The sequence below is a fragment of the Lycium barbarum genome, chromosome 3, assembly GCF_019175385.1.
Source record: "Lycium barbarum isolate Lr01 chromosome 3, ASM1917538v2, whole genome shotgun sequence".
Classification (NCBI taxonomy): Eukaryota; Viridiplantae; Streptophyta; class Magnoliopsida; order Solanales; family Solanaceae; genus Lycium; species Lycium barbarum.
The window spans coordinates 57,785,143-57,799,083 of record NC_083339.1 but is presented as its reverse complement, the minus strand read 5'-3'; the positions used below and the strand labels follow the sequence as shown (position 1 = coordinate 57,799,083).

At 38.6% G+C, this 13,941-nt stretch overlaps 1 protein-coding gene across 3 annotated transcripts in view; it reads left to right on the top strand.

Annotated features, from left to right (window-relative positions):
* LOC132631303 (probable thimet oligopeptidase) overlaps nt 1-13,394 on the top strand; it is a 43,960-nt gene extending 30,566 nt beyond the window's left edge. For 2 of the 3 annotated variants that reach the window (XM_060346892.1, XM_060346891.1), the window contains exons 17-20: nt 11,191-11,264; nt 11,347-11,451; nt 12,143-12,223; nt 13,000-13,394. In XM_060346892.1, the coding sequence (XP_060202875.1) occupies nt 11,191-11,264; nt 11,347-11,451; nt 12,143-12,223; nt 13,000-13,107 (368 nt within the window). In that variant the 3' untranslated portion in view covers nt 13,108-13,394. Of the gene's footprint in view, nt 1-11,190; nt 11,265-11,346; nt 11,531-12,142; nt 12,224-12,999 lie in introns of all 3 variants that reach the window. The other variant, XR_009578835.1, reaches the window with a different exon arrangement.
* Nucleotides 13,395-13,941: the final 547 nt, after the last annotated feature.

The window sequence follows — 13,941 nt, the reverse complement described above, 5'->3', positions numbered from 1 at the left end:
CCATGGTCTGAGCGTAACACGACACTCGGTGCATGACTGCATGTGACCAAGTGAACCAACTGGCTGGTTGAATTAACATGTGGCTGGCTGAATTAACATGTGATGCCAAAACATACTAAATGCGGAAATAATACTAACATATGTTGATCTACTGAAAGTCTGACTGAAATATCATAAATGTGGAAATACCGAATAAGCCTGAAAGTCTGAATAAGTAGCCGACAAGGCTAATACAAAAGCCTACTAACATCTAAGTGACTGCACCATAGTCTATGAAGCCTCTAAAGAATACTGAAAATGCTAATTGTTTACTGGGACAAGCCCCCCGACATTTCTTACTAACTGAAATACTGTAAAGATTGAAAAAGGGATAATGCCCCGAAAGACAGGGGCTCACCAATAGCTGATACGAGATGTCCTACCAAGCGGAATCGTTAACCTATAAATCTTTACCTGCATCGCGAGATGCAGACCCCGGGAGAAAGGGACGTCAGTCCATTTGAATTGCACTGGTATGTAAAGCAACTGAAAGAAAGAACTATAAGTAGGGTGCTTGGGGAAAGGGCAGCCCAAATCAATAAACATGTAATGAGTGTTGAAACTGAAACTGAAACTGAAACTGAAATTGATATCTGATAGCTGATAACTGAAATGAACAAAAGAAGTAAAGATATGAATACTCCCTGTTTTGACTGGAGAATCACCTGTTTAACTAAAAATCATAGTTTGTGGCTTTAGGCCTAATATATATGCGCATACATAATCTGTGGCCTTGTGCCCAAGTATAAGCATGCAAAATCTGTGGCCGTGTTTCCAAGTATAAGCATGACAAATCTGTGGCCAAGTATAAACATGCTAAATCTGTGGCCTTGTGCCCAAGTATAAGCATGCAAAATCTATGGCCTTGTGCCCAAGTATAAACATGCTAATGCTAAATCTGTGACCTTGTGCCTAAGTATAAGCATGCAAAATCTGTGGCCTTGTGCCCTTTTACAGGTATTCAACATTCGACAATTTGTATTAAGGAACTGAGGATCATGTTGTAATGCATAACTTTGGATTATTGAACATTACTATATTGAGACATGTATTCATGAACTGATTATGAGACCTGAAGCTTTACTATTTATAAACATGTTGAGTATATTCGAGACTGAGACTCATGGGTATCAAACATGAGTCTATTTTGATTACGCACTGAGCTTACAACGTTCGGAATGAAAGACATGAACGAATTACGAAACTAGAGAATAGAAGTTCTGTAATTATTCAAGGAACTAAGCTTAACTATATTTCTGAGACAATTCGTAACGCTGTAAAAGAACGTGGCGTAGGGAGAATCATTAACATTCCCAAACGTAGAGCCTCACATACCTTAATTCCGGCCTTTGAGTTTAGTAAAACGTTCGTCAACCCTTTCAACTTTAATCTATAGCAACACAAGTCAAAGGGATTCCATATTAGCAATAATGTCCATGCTTTGGTCATCTAAGCATTTTATCAAACACTTGGTGGACATAAAGCTCCACAACCTTCTTTAATGGTGTTTTCTTCACTCAATTCCCATTCTATTACTTCTACTGTTACCTTTCTCAAAAAAAAAAAAAAATTCTCATTCTATTACTTCTAGGTGATTCTACAATCGCAATTAGTTGTAATTAACATCATTCTTCATCACCTATATGATTACAACAATCTCAAGTCAACAATCCAAAACCCTAGCCTAGTTCATATGATACTCTCTATAAAACCCATTTACTATTCTCCCAATAACTCATCAATTCACAACTATTAGTGCTTAGAGAGTAGAAGTATTACCTTTTTGAAGTTCTATCTCCTTGAATTCGGGTGTAGGGTTTCCACGTCCAACAATAACGTTCCAATCACAACTCTATGGATTAAAAGGGTTTACTCAAGTTAGAAAGGGATTAGAGACTTGAAATCAACCTAGAATCATTGGAGAACTCACCTTGGAGGGTTCTTGAGGCTTGGGACTTGTTCTCTCTTGCTTTAGGATGATTTCCGTGAATAGGGGGTGTTAGGGAATGAACCCCAAGCTTAAATATAAGAAAAGCGCGAAAATATGAGGTTTTAACCTGAAAACCCGACCTATCTGCGTCGGACCCGCGTCGCACGTCCAACACAGGACCCACTGCGGGTCCCTGGTCATATAGGGTGTTTTTGTACGATCGGCCAGCAACGCAGGGCCTTCGCACGCGCCCTAACTCATTGCCTGTGTTGGTTCTACGCAGTGTTCGGTAAAATTTGCATAACTTCTTGTACAGAGCTCCGTTCAGCCTCCACAACATATCGTTGGAAAGGTATTTCAATGATCTACAACTTTCATGATTTAAGTTTTCTCAAATACGCAGCAGACTTTCACGAAATTGGGCTGGAAGGCAGACCTATCGTATACTTAGCCGATTCTAACGAATCTTAAGCATCTTACTATTAGCCATCTTGCGATGATCATATCTCCTTGATCCGAACTCCGATTGGCCTGATCCTTATATGCCTGAAAAGGTATTTCTACGTACTACAACTTTCATTAAGAGACCTTTTCCAAATTCCCAACTAATCAAAGGGGTTATGACTGCCCGAAGTAGCATGTCAACCATTTTCGCAAAACGTTTAAACCTTCAGATTTTCCACTAAAACTAACGGTACGAGTCTAACCTTAGTTTTATGATACGGGGTGTAACAATATCATCTTATGAAATGACTGAAAACAAAAGAAAACCTCACTTTTGGCCTTCAACAGATACACCCAAGTTATCCTAGTGCAAGAATCTATAAATGTAACAAACCATTGATTTCTCGGCAAAGGAATAATTTGAGTAGGACCCCATCATAATGGATAATCATAAAAATAGTAGTACTCTTATTATCACCCAAAGGGTAAGAGCTTCTAGTATGCTTGGCACAAGCATCACAAAATAAAGAGTCAAATTCAGTTTTAGAGAACAAACTAGGATATAACTTCTGTAAAACAAAAAAAAAAAGGATGGGTGCCTCAACCGCCTATGCCACTGGGTTATTTCTTGGTTGATATCTTTATTTCCTCCAAAACATGCTTGACCAGAGTCTCGAGTCTCGAGTCTCATCCAACATGTATAGCCATCATGCAATTTACCACTGTCAGTCCTCTTTTTTGTTTGAAGATTCTGAAAAGCATTATGATCGGGGAAGAACTCGGTATTACAACTTAGTTCTTTGGCGATGAACTAACAAATAACAGGTTAACAAGAAACTCTGGTACATGACGAATAGATGATTATGTAATATCTGGTGGACAGACAACAAAACCTGTTCCAGAGATCGGGGTTAGAGAGTCATTGGTTATTATCACATAATTCCCTTTGAGACTTGGAGAGTAGTTTTGTAAGCCTTTAGAGAAGCTTGTCATGTGTCTATTTGCACCGGAATCAATAATTCAATTATTACGGTGCACGGTAAAGGCAGTACCTGATTGCACTTAATTAGATGTGGCAACAAAAGGTGAGTCAAATATGGTCAGGAATTGCGAAGATGCTGAATTTCATCTGAAGACAGTTTACCCGAAGCCGTTTCCCTGGATGTCTCCACATTTTCTACAGTATTAGCCAGACCCCTTAATGGATGACACACTTTCCTCCAGACCTCTTGTTGGTTTTCCATGTAGTTTTCAACATGTCACCTTTGTATGCCTTGGCTTTTCACAATAGTCACAGTGCAAGTGATCTTTATTAGAAGTGACTGCCTTTGGTTGTTCATGAGAGATAATGTTGAAAATTGCTTTAAGTTACCACGGTAACCTTTTAGCATAATAAGTTGCTTAATTAGGTTTAGGATGAATATACTTTTTTGAATTTTAAAGTTCTATTGGATAGATTAGTTTGTTGGGATAGTTTAGTTCTTTTAAATTTAAAGCACCCAATACTTAATGAAATTATTTAGAGGCAATTTTCAACCCATTTTTAATCTTCTTTTTGCTGCATCATCTTTTAAAAAACCAATAGTGGTATAAAAGCCTCATTAAACTTCTCTCCTCTGCTTTCTCTCTCCTCTGCCCTCCAACTCTCCACCCCACCCGCCACCTCGTCAGGCGACCAGACCGCATCACTGTTCAGGTAACTCCGGCGACCAGCTGCTTCTGCCGCTGCCAGAACACAGCTGCGTCATCGTCGGAGACTTTTTCCGGCACCATTTTCCGGCCAGCCCTCTCTCTCTCTCCTTTTTTTTCCTTTTCTTTTCTTGTTCTTTTTTTTCTTTCCACCCCCCCTCTCTCTTCTCCCGTTTCAGGTCTCTGTGAGCAGAATTCCGACAGTGAACAGTAACTCAACAGTGAATAGTGTGAACAGTACTCGGACGTTGAACAGTGTTTTCCGGCGGCGACCAGGTTCAGTTCAACTGGAGTTGGTACCTCCGGTTGCCACATCCATTATTTGTCCATACACTTGTAATTACATTTTGCTAACTTTAGACTTTTGAATAATTTATTAGTTCATACTCATTTTCGTGGTTTTGCTTAGTGATGGTAGACTAGGGTCATGTTCTCGTTCGGGGACGGGGGCGAGGGTTAGGAGGGGTAAGTGGGTTAGAGGAGCGTCTAGGTTGAGAGTAGGATCTTGGAACATTGGGACGTTAACGGGGAAGTCCATAGAGCTAGTTAAGATTCTTAAGAAGAGGAAGATTAATATAGCTTGTATCCAAGAGACCAAATGGGTAGGTCCTAAAGCTAAGGAGGTAGACGGGTATAAGTTGTGGTTCTCTGGTAGGTCGAAGTATAGAAATGGGGTGGGCATTTTAGTAGATGGTGAATTAAGGGATCAAGTGGTAGAGGTTAGGAGAGCCACTGATAGGATGATGTCGATTAAGGTGGTCGTTGAAGGACTCACTGTGAACATTATTAGTGCATATGCGCCGCAAACGGGTTTAGGCGACGAGGAGAAGAGGCGCTTTTGGGAGGATTTGGACGAATTAGTGGGAGGCATACCGCCTACTGAGAAGCAATTAGTGGGAGGTGATTTCAATGGACACATCGGGCCTATTTCGGAAGGTTATGATGATGTGCATGGAGGCTTTGGCTTCGGGGACAGGAATGGAGGAGGAGTCTCACTTTTGGATTTTGCAAGAGCTTCTGGTTTGGTGATAGCCAATTCGAGTTTCCCAAAGAAGGAGGAACACTTGGTAACCTTCCGTAGTTCGGTGGCTAAGACTCAGATAGACTTTTTATTCCTTATGAAGGATGATAAAGGTCTGTGCAAAGATTGTAAGGTCATTCCGAGCGAATATCTTACAACCCGACATAAGCTCTTGGTGATGGATTTAGCGATCAAGATGACGAGGAAGAAGAGGATCGTGGAGGACCGACCTAGGATCAGATGGGGGAGTTTGACCACGATTAGTGCCCTGGAGATGGGAGAGAAATTGAAGGATATGGGGGCCTGAGATAGTAGTGGGGATGCGACCAGTATGTGGGATAAGACGGCTAGTTGCATTAGGGTGGTAGCAAGGGAAGTGTTGGGGGTCTCGACAGGTAGTCGTGGTCAACATCGAGGGGACTGGTGGTGGAATGGAGAAGTTCAAGGGAAGGTGGAAGCAAAGAAGGTGGCGTATGCGAAGTTGATAGAAAGCAAGGATGAGGTGGAGAAGTGGACGAATACAGAACTTTATAAGATGGCGAGGAAGGAGGCGAAGTTGGCGGTTTCGACGGCAAAAACGGCAGCTTTTGAACGCATGTATGCTGAACTAGAAGAGAAAGGAGGGGACCAGAAATTGTTCAGGCTAGCCAAGGCGAGGGAGAGGAAGGCACGAGATGTGGATCAAGTAAAGTGCATCAAGGACGAGCATGGCAAAGTATTGGTAGAGGAGACTCTCATTTGACGGAGATGGCAGTCATACTTCTGCAAACTCTTGAATGAAGAAGGGGACAGAGACATTGTGTTGGGAGAATTAGAACATACAGGAAGGCGTCACGATTTTGGGTATTGCAGGAGTATTAAGGTTGACGAGGTTAAGGGTGTTGTTCGTAGGATGCGCAGGGGAAGAGCGACCGGACCTGACGAGATTTCTGGGGAATTCTGGAAGAGCGTGGGCCCGGCAGGTTTGGAGTGGCTGACTAGGTTGTTTAATGTCATCTTTAAGACGGCATTGATGCCCGAAGAATGGAGGGCGAGTGTAATGATCCCTCTATACAAGAATAAGGGAGATATCCAGAGTTGCAACAACTATAGAGGTATCAAGCTGTTAAGCCATACTATGAAAGTGTAGGAAAGGGTGGTGGAGGTGAGGGTGAGGAGAGATGTGTCTATTTCAGAGAACCAGTTTGGATTCATGCCGGGACGCTCAACTACAGAAGCCATCCATCTTGTGAGAAGGTTGGTGGAGCAGTATAGGGAGAGGAAGAAGGACTTACACATGGTATTCATCGACCTAGAAAAGGCTTATGACAAAGTTCCAAGACAGATCCTATGGAAATGCTTGGAGGCTAAAAGTTTACCTGTGGCGTACATTAGGGTGATCAAGGACATGTATGAGGGAGCCAAAACCAGGGTAAGGACAGTAGGAGGAGATTCAGAGCACTTTCCAGTTGTGATGGAGTTGCATCAAGGATCAGCTCTTAGTCCGTTTTTATTTGCCTTGGTGATGGATGAATTGACACGGCAAATTCAAGGTGAGGTGTCATGGTGTATGTTGTTCGTGGACGACATAGTCCTGATCGACGAGACTCGTAGCGGAGTTAACGCTAAGCTGGAGAGTTGGAGACATACTCTGGAGTCTAAAGGGTTTAAGCTGAGTAGGACCAAGACAGAGTACTTGGAGTGTCAGTTCAGTGAAGCACCTCAGGAGGCTGGCTTGGAAGTGAGACTTGGTACCCAGGCCATCCAGAAGAAAAGTAGTTTCAAGTACCTTGGGTCTATTCTGCAAAGCTGCGGGGAGATTGACGATGATGTCACACATCGTATTGGGGCAGGGTGGATGAAATGGAGGTTTGCTTCCGGAGTGCTACGTGACAAGAAGGTGCCACCAAAACTTAAGGGCAAGTTCTATAAAGTGGTGGTTAGACCGACTATGTTGTATGGGGCGGAGTGTTGGCCGGTTAAGATCTCTCACATTCAAAAGATGAAAGTTGCCGAGATGAGAATGTTAAGATGGATGTGTGGCCACACGAGGAGTGACAGGATTAGGAATGAGCATATTCGGGATAAGGTGGGGGTGACCTCGGTGGAAGATAAGATGCGAGAAGCGAGATTGAGATGGTTTGGGCATGTGAAGAGGAGAGACACAGATGCCCCAGTGCAGAGGTGTGAGAGGTTGGTCATGGATGGTTTTAGACGAGGTAGGGGTAGACCGAAGAAGTATTGGGGAGAGGTAATTAGACACGACATGGCGCAACTACAGTTTACCGAGGACATGACCTTAGATAGGAGGGTTTGGAGGACCCAAATTAGGGTAGAAGGCTAGTAGATAGTCTCGTTTTCCGTTCTTATTAGTAGTCGCATTATCGCAATATAATTTCCTCTGCTCAGATTTCTGCTATTATCTGTTATTTCCTGTGCTTTGATTATCCTATGTTATCTGTGTCGCTTGCATTATTTCATTTCATATCGCTTTGATTCTCTTAACCTTATCTGACTTCTTTTTATGCTTTTATTGAGCCGAGGGTCTTTCGGAAACAGCCGTCCTACCTTGGTAGGAGTAAGGTCTGCGTACACTCTACCCTCCTCAGACCCCACGATGTGGGATTTCACTGGGTTGTTGTTGTTGTTGTAGTAGTCTTACGGAATCTGTGAGTTCATCTAAAGAATCATTTTCAGAAACTGTTTTCAACCTATTTTTAACTCGTGCTTATTTTTGACGTGCAAGGCTATTTCAACCAGTATCAATTTTAACTACCCTCTAACTCATACTCCTTCCGGTTCATAATAAGTGTCTACAGTCTACTTAGCCTTTTTATTTTGATTCAAAATAAGTGTCCACTTACAAAATCAAGAAGGAATCAATTATTTTCTTACAGATTTACCCTTATTTAGATAATTGAGTTTTTGTGTAATCAAGAAACTATATTAACTAGGTAGTATTTAATTAAAGGGTAGTTAGTCAAAATACGAGTGAATAACTTAAAAGGTCATTGAACTACAGCAAATGTATCAGTAAAGTCACTTATGTTTGTTTTGTATCAAAAAGGCTATTCAAGTTAGACTACTTTACCTATAAAGTCGTTATACCCAAAAACTAAAGAAATAATTACATAAACCTCCCCCAAGTTTGATTTTGTAACACTTACTTCCTTTCTGATTTACTTGCCTCTCTTATTTTAAATTTTTTATGATAATTTTTTAAACTTAATTATTATTAGTGTAAGAAAATAAGATTAACCAATTTGTCCTTTAGGATATATTTTCTTTTTAATCAACTTTGTAAACATTCTGCACTTAATTAGCTCTAGTTTATATTTGTGGGATGACAGGACTTTGCAATCAATAATCAAAATTTTAACAAAAGAATGCTCAAATACTGTACGTTACTTTTCATATTAATATAGAACTATCGATTGATCTTGTTTTCCCAACCGTTATCCTAGCATTTTTGGAATAGGAATATTTTAGACGCATATCGTACGATTATTAATTGATGCATAATTAATTAGATTATAGTTCGTGAATATTTCTGTTTCAACTAATTAATTGTAAACATTATGTTGTACCTTTACGATAATTTTCTTTTTTCTTTATTAACTTTGTAAGCATCTTTTTTTTTTTTTTTTGCTATTTGAATTTTATACAAATTTAAGGTACATACGTAGGAATGTCATATTAATTAGTACTTCTGTATGTGAAACTTGATAATTTAATCTTAGTTAATTAAATTAATTGAGGAATACATATTCTTTAGAGAAATTACTAAATTAACTTTGGGGACATGTCAGAATTTATTTATCAATCATGACGAAAGGTTATTACTTATATTTTTTCACTTTTTTTTTGTTTATTTAATATTTTGAATCTTATTAGCAAAATTTCTAAGAGATATTATCATATGGTTCAATATGTAACGTTCACAACAAAAAACACTTTTTGATCTTATTTTCTCGTACAAGCTTAGGTACTTCAAAATTACCACAACCTAAATTCTTCACAAACTCATAATGTTCCATCACAAACAACAACAACAACAACAAAAAAAAAAAAAAAAAAAAAAAAAAAAAGAGTCCAGGTTTTAAGATTCTTTAGAATTCACAATTAATCAAAGAATAAATTATAACTCGCATAATTCATCAAACACAAAAGAAAATACCTTAAATTAATTCTTTTTTATGTTAATAATAATTAGGTTAAAAAAATAAGAGGGGCAAGTAAACCACAAAGGAAGTAAGTGTTACAAAATCAAATTTGGGGAAGGTTTATATAATTATTGTTTAGCTTTTTTGGATATAATGACTTTATAGGTAAAGTAGTCTAACTTGAATGACTTTTTTGATACAAAACAAACATAAATGACTTTAGTGAGACATTTGCTATAGTTCAATGACCTTTTAAGTTATTCACTCTCAAAATACCTATGTTCTTCTGGGAGTTAGCATTTTCTTAAAGGGTGTGCTAAAGACTAAGTGGACACATATTTTGAACCGAAGGGCGTACTACTTCCAAACCTATTTTTTAACATATGACAAGCAACAATCTCTCTTTGAATGCCCCCTAAATTTTCACTAATGAAAATTATCTAAATTGGTCAGTGAAAATGAAATTGTCTTTTGAAACCTGTGTTTTATAGAATGTTGTGATGGAAGAAAAATCTTTGCAACACTTTTTTTGCAAATCCTTCAATTGTCCAGATTAAAACACTATCAAAAGAGCTTTTAAACAAAACAAGTTTATTGAGGGTTCTTTTTATGCACAAAATCAGAAGAAAAAGAAGAAAGAGTCATATTAAAAAAGTGTGCAAGTTCAAAAGCAGTCAGAATTCAGCACCAACTGCCAAAGCAGAATTGAGGAGGAGCAACGTTTTTTAGATTGCAGCAACTGAAATAAAGGAGTGTTGAAAATTGCTTTCAGTTTCTGCATTTTTTTTTTTTTAGCATAAGGAGTCGCTTAATTAGGTTTAGGATGAATTTGCTTTTTTGAAGTTTAAATTTCATTGGATAGATTAGTTTGTTGAGATATTTTAGTTTTTTTGAATTTTAGTGCAGATTTTCTTTTTTCAAGTTGGCTATTTAAAGCCCCATTGCTTGACAAAATTATTGAGAGACAATTTTCAACCAGTTTTTAATCTTCTTTTTGCTGCACCATCTGTTAAAAAAACCAACGGATAATTAACCCAGACATTTTAATTGAAACCTGATACAACATGAAACCTCGTTGGCTCTCTTCCTGTTAAACATAGGAGTATGCATCCTCAAGAGAGAAGGAAAAGGAACTTTTCTAAGAACTTGAACCTTGATCTGATCATCCTCTTCAAACTGCCAAAAAAATTATAGACCCTACCCTTTCCTTTTTAACCAATTGCTAAAAAGGACTAAATTATCGATACACTTTTCTTGGGGATGCTGATAATAGTCAATCTCCTTCAATAACCCATTAACTCAGAATAATAATCAATGATAGTCAACTCACCTTGCTTAGTGCATGAATTTTACTTTGAATCTCAAAGATCCGGCATCATTTCCCTTGCGAGAGTAAGTGCGCTTCGTTGAATTCCAGATCTTTTCAGCAGTATCAAGCAATAAATATTGCTTAGAGATCGGGGGGTGTGTAGTATTTAAAAGTCATGTCATAACAAGTGAATTTCTCGAAATCCCGTAGACCATTATCAGATGCAGTAGGTTGTTTATTCTCTCCATTAATACAACCAAGCAATTTTCTAGATTTAATAGAGAGCAAACAAGACCTTGACCAAGCAAGCTCCATCTAGTTTCACAACACTGATTGGTGGAAGATAATTATTCTGCACTCCCTTTGTGTTCCCCATGTTTGGGTTGTTTTAGGTGGGGGGGGGGGGGGGGGGGGTGCTGAACCTACCACTCAGAATGAAGATGTTGGACCAGTCACTGTTATTGTGTTTAAACTAGATTAGCTGAGAATATACTAAACAAATGTTTTGGACAGTTGAAAGTTGGTTAATGCACTAGATAGAAGCACAAACCTCTAAGACTCTGTCGCTTTATATTTGAGAGAGTCACTTAACAGAAGTTGATTTTCATCTTTTCAGGTCTATTTGATCAAATTATCCATTCAACCGAGAATGTTGATATTAATGGGCTGTTCAAGCATCTCTATCCAAAGGCATGAATTGTCACTCTTGTTTATTGGAAGGAAAAATAATATTTGTGTGCTTAAACTCTTCTTTGTTTCTTTGTTTCTTCAGGTTATGGTAGGATTACCGCTTCTAGGAGGAATAAATCCAGCTTCATGTTTTCCTCGAACTGCTATTGGCTACGAGGCCACTTGCTACAGTCACATCTGGAGTGAGGTCCTGCTCATCCTTGCTCGTATCCGTTTACATAACAAGTTTGTCATTAATGGACGTTCCCAAAGGCTAATAGCTTTTGGTACATGCTTTTTTTCCCCCCTTCATTTACTCCCTCTGTTTGCCATGGCTTATTTGCTTCCGTTATTTCTTTTTCATACTGCTTTTGCACTACTTGTCCTTGCGCCGAGAACCTACCGGAAACAACCTCTCTACCTCCCAAGGTAGGGGTAAGGTCTGCGTACACTCTACCCTTCCCAGACCCCACTCCATGGGATTTCACTGGGTATGTTGTTGTTTACTCCCTCTGTTTCTTTTATATGACTCATTCTTCTTTTTGTCTGTTCCAAAAGGAATGACACCGTTATATATTTTGAAACTCTCTAACTTTGAATTTCTATTTTACCCTTAATGACATGCTCTTACAGCCATAGTAATATTATGGCATATTTAAGACCACAAGTTCCAAGGAAACTTTTGGTATGTGCTAAAAGTCCTTTTTTCTTTGGTAAGTTAAACTCATGTCTAGCCAAACATCGCCCTATAAAATAGTGGGAGTGTCATATTTGCTAAATGCATCACGAGCTACCTCATGTCATGCTCTCTCATTAATTTTCCAGAATTGCTGCAGAGTTTGGAATATAGATGTTCTGTTTGAAATACGATTTTTGATAAATTTATCAATTCCTCCTAGGTCTTTGCTGCTGATATATTTGCCATGAAGTTTCATGATGATATTTTCAACCTACAAGCAGGCTTGCAATTTAGGAATAAGGTACCAAGTACACCCCTGAGATTACTCTCCATTTGCTGTACTTTGGATTTCATGTTCAGATTGACAATATTTTGGCTGCCTTGTCAGTAACTAATTGTAATCCACTTGACACATATAGATGTCTAATTCCGCAAGGAGTGGTTTGTTTTCTTATAACCTGAGTGATTATTACTGCGTGATCCCAGCAAATAACTTATCATGAATAGACCACTTTTTCTCTTTTGCAATAAGAGATTTAATTTTGCCTTTTCTTTTTGTGATTATCTGAGCCGCAAGTGTTCCTTTGGGGACATCCGATTAAAAAGAATCGGAGGCACATGTCAACAGTAATCTATGTTTTCCAACTATGTAACTTCAATTTCCAAATTCCACATCTAACTGACTGAATCCCTCTCACTAGGATTGTTGTCTCATCCACATTCAGCTATGTTTCTATCAACTTGACGCCCCTCCCCAAGGTCCAGTAAAGTTGAAACTTAAAATTTCACTGAACACTAGAGAACAACTCCTCCATTATCTGATTATGTTTGCAGTATATACCCCTGCTTCTAGAAAGATCAGGGCCTTTCCGGCTACGAGTATTGAGTTTCACTTATTATTAAAGTTCATGATGAGACTCAATCTGAGGAAGTCTTTGAATGCAGTTTCTAGAAAGTATCAGGGAGATCTCATCCTAAGTTCCTTGCTGAATTGCCAATGCATTTTCTGATGTAATGACATGAGAAAACTCTCCTTTTTTGGCACTTCAAAAATAATTTATTTTCACTTTGTGATAGGTATTGGCCCCTGGAGGAGTAAAAGACCCCCTTGAAATGTTATCAGATTTTCTTGGGAGGGAACCATCAATACAAGCTTTTCTTGACAGTAGAGCTGATATAAACTAGAGCTTTGTTTCACTTTTGATAGCAGGGTGACTTTTTGCTGCTACATCCTGTGGAGTTTTAGTATCCGGCAGGAAATGTACTATTTTCCATTATCAAAATAGCATGTAAAATCAAAAACACTCCAAAAAAATCTGTGGTTGAGCTGTTGCTAATGTAAGGTTATTCTCCCCTTCGGATTTCATATTTATTTCTGTATCAAATTTTTGAGAGGGGGTCCAATGTACAACAAAAGAAGTTTTTGCACGGATTGCCCTTCAAACATACTGGTCTTTAATTTTGGCTCCTCATATATGTGGTCTTTAATTTTTGCCTTTGCTACTGTTTTGATGAAAATATCCAGACCCGCTTCGCTCGGCATAAGTTCTGTAACATTTTTATTTTCGAAAAATGAACTTTTGCCTTGCTTGGGCACAAGTTCTGTAGGAATTAAGTTATGTGGCATAAGTTGTGTAGTATAATTTAGATTATGTCAAGTGTTTAAAATTTTGTCCCGGCGTAACTTATGTGGATGTTATGATACATAAGATAAATGTAAATTGTGCCGAGCGAAATTTAAGCTTATCCGGTTTTTCGGATTATGTTGAATATTGAAAGTTTTGCCTTGTCCGGCATAACTTGTGGGATATTATGATACATATGCTGAAGCTAAACGTAAACTATGCTGAGTGAAATCTAATTTATTTGCGCCAAAAATGTTGAAGGGAAAAAATTTAAGATCACAAATTTGTGGGGTAAAAATTAAAGACCAGCCTGAAATAGGGGACATTTGTGCGAATGACCCCAACAAAAACTTGTAATTGTGAAGTTATAAGGTATCATGTCCTGGGTAACAAC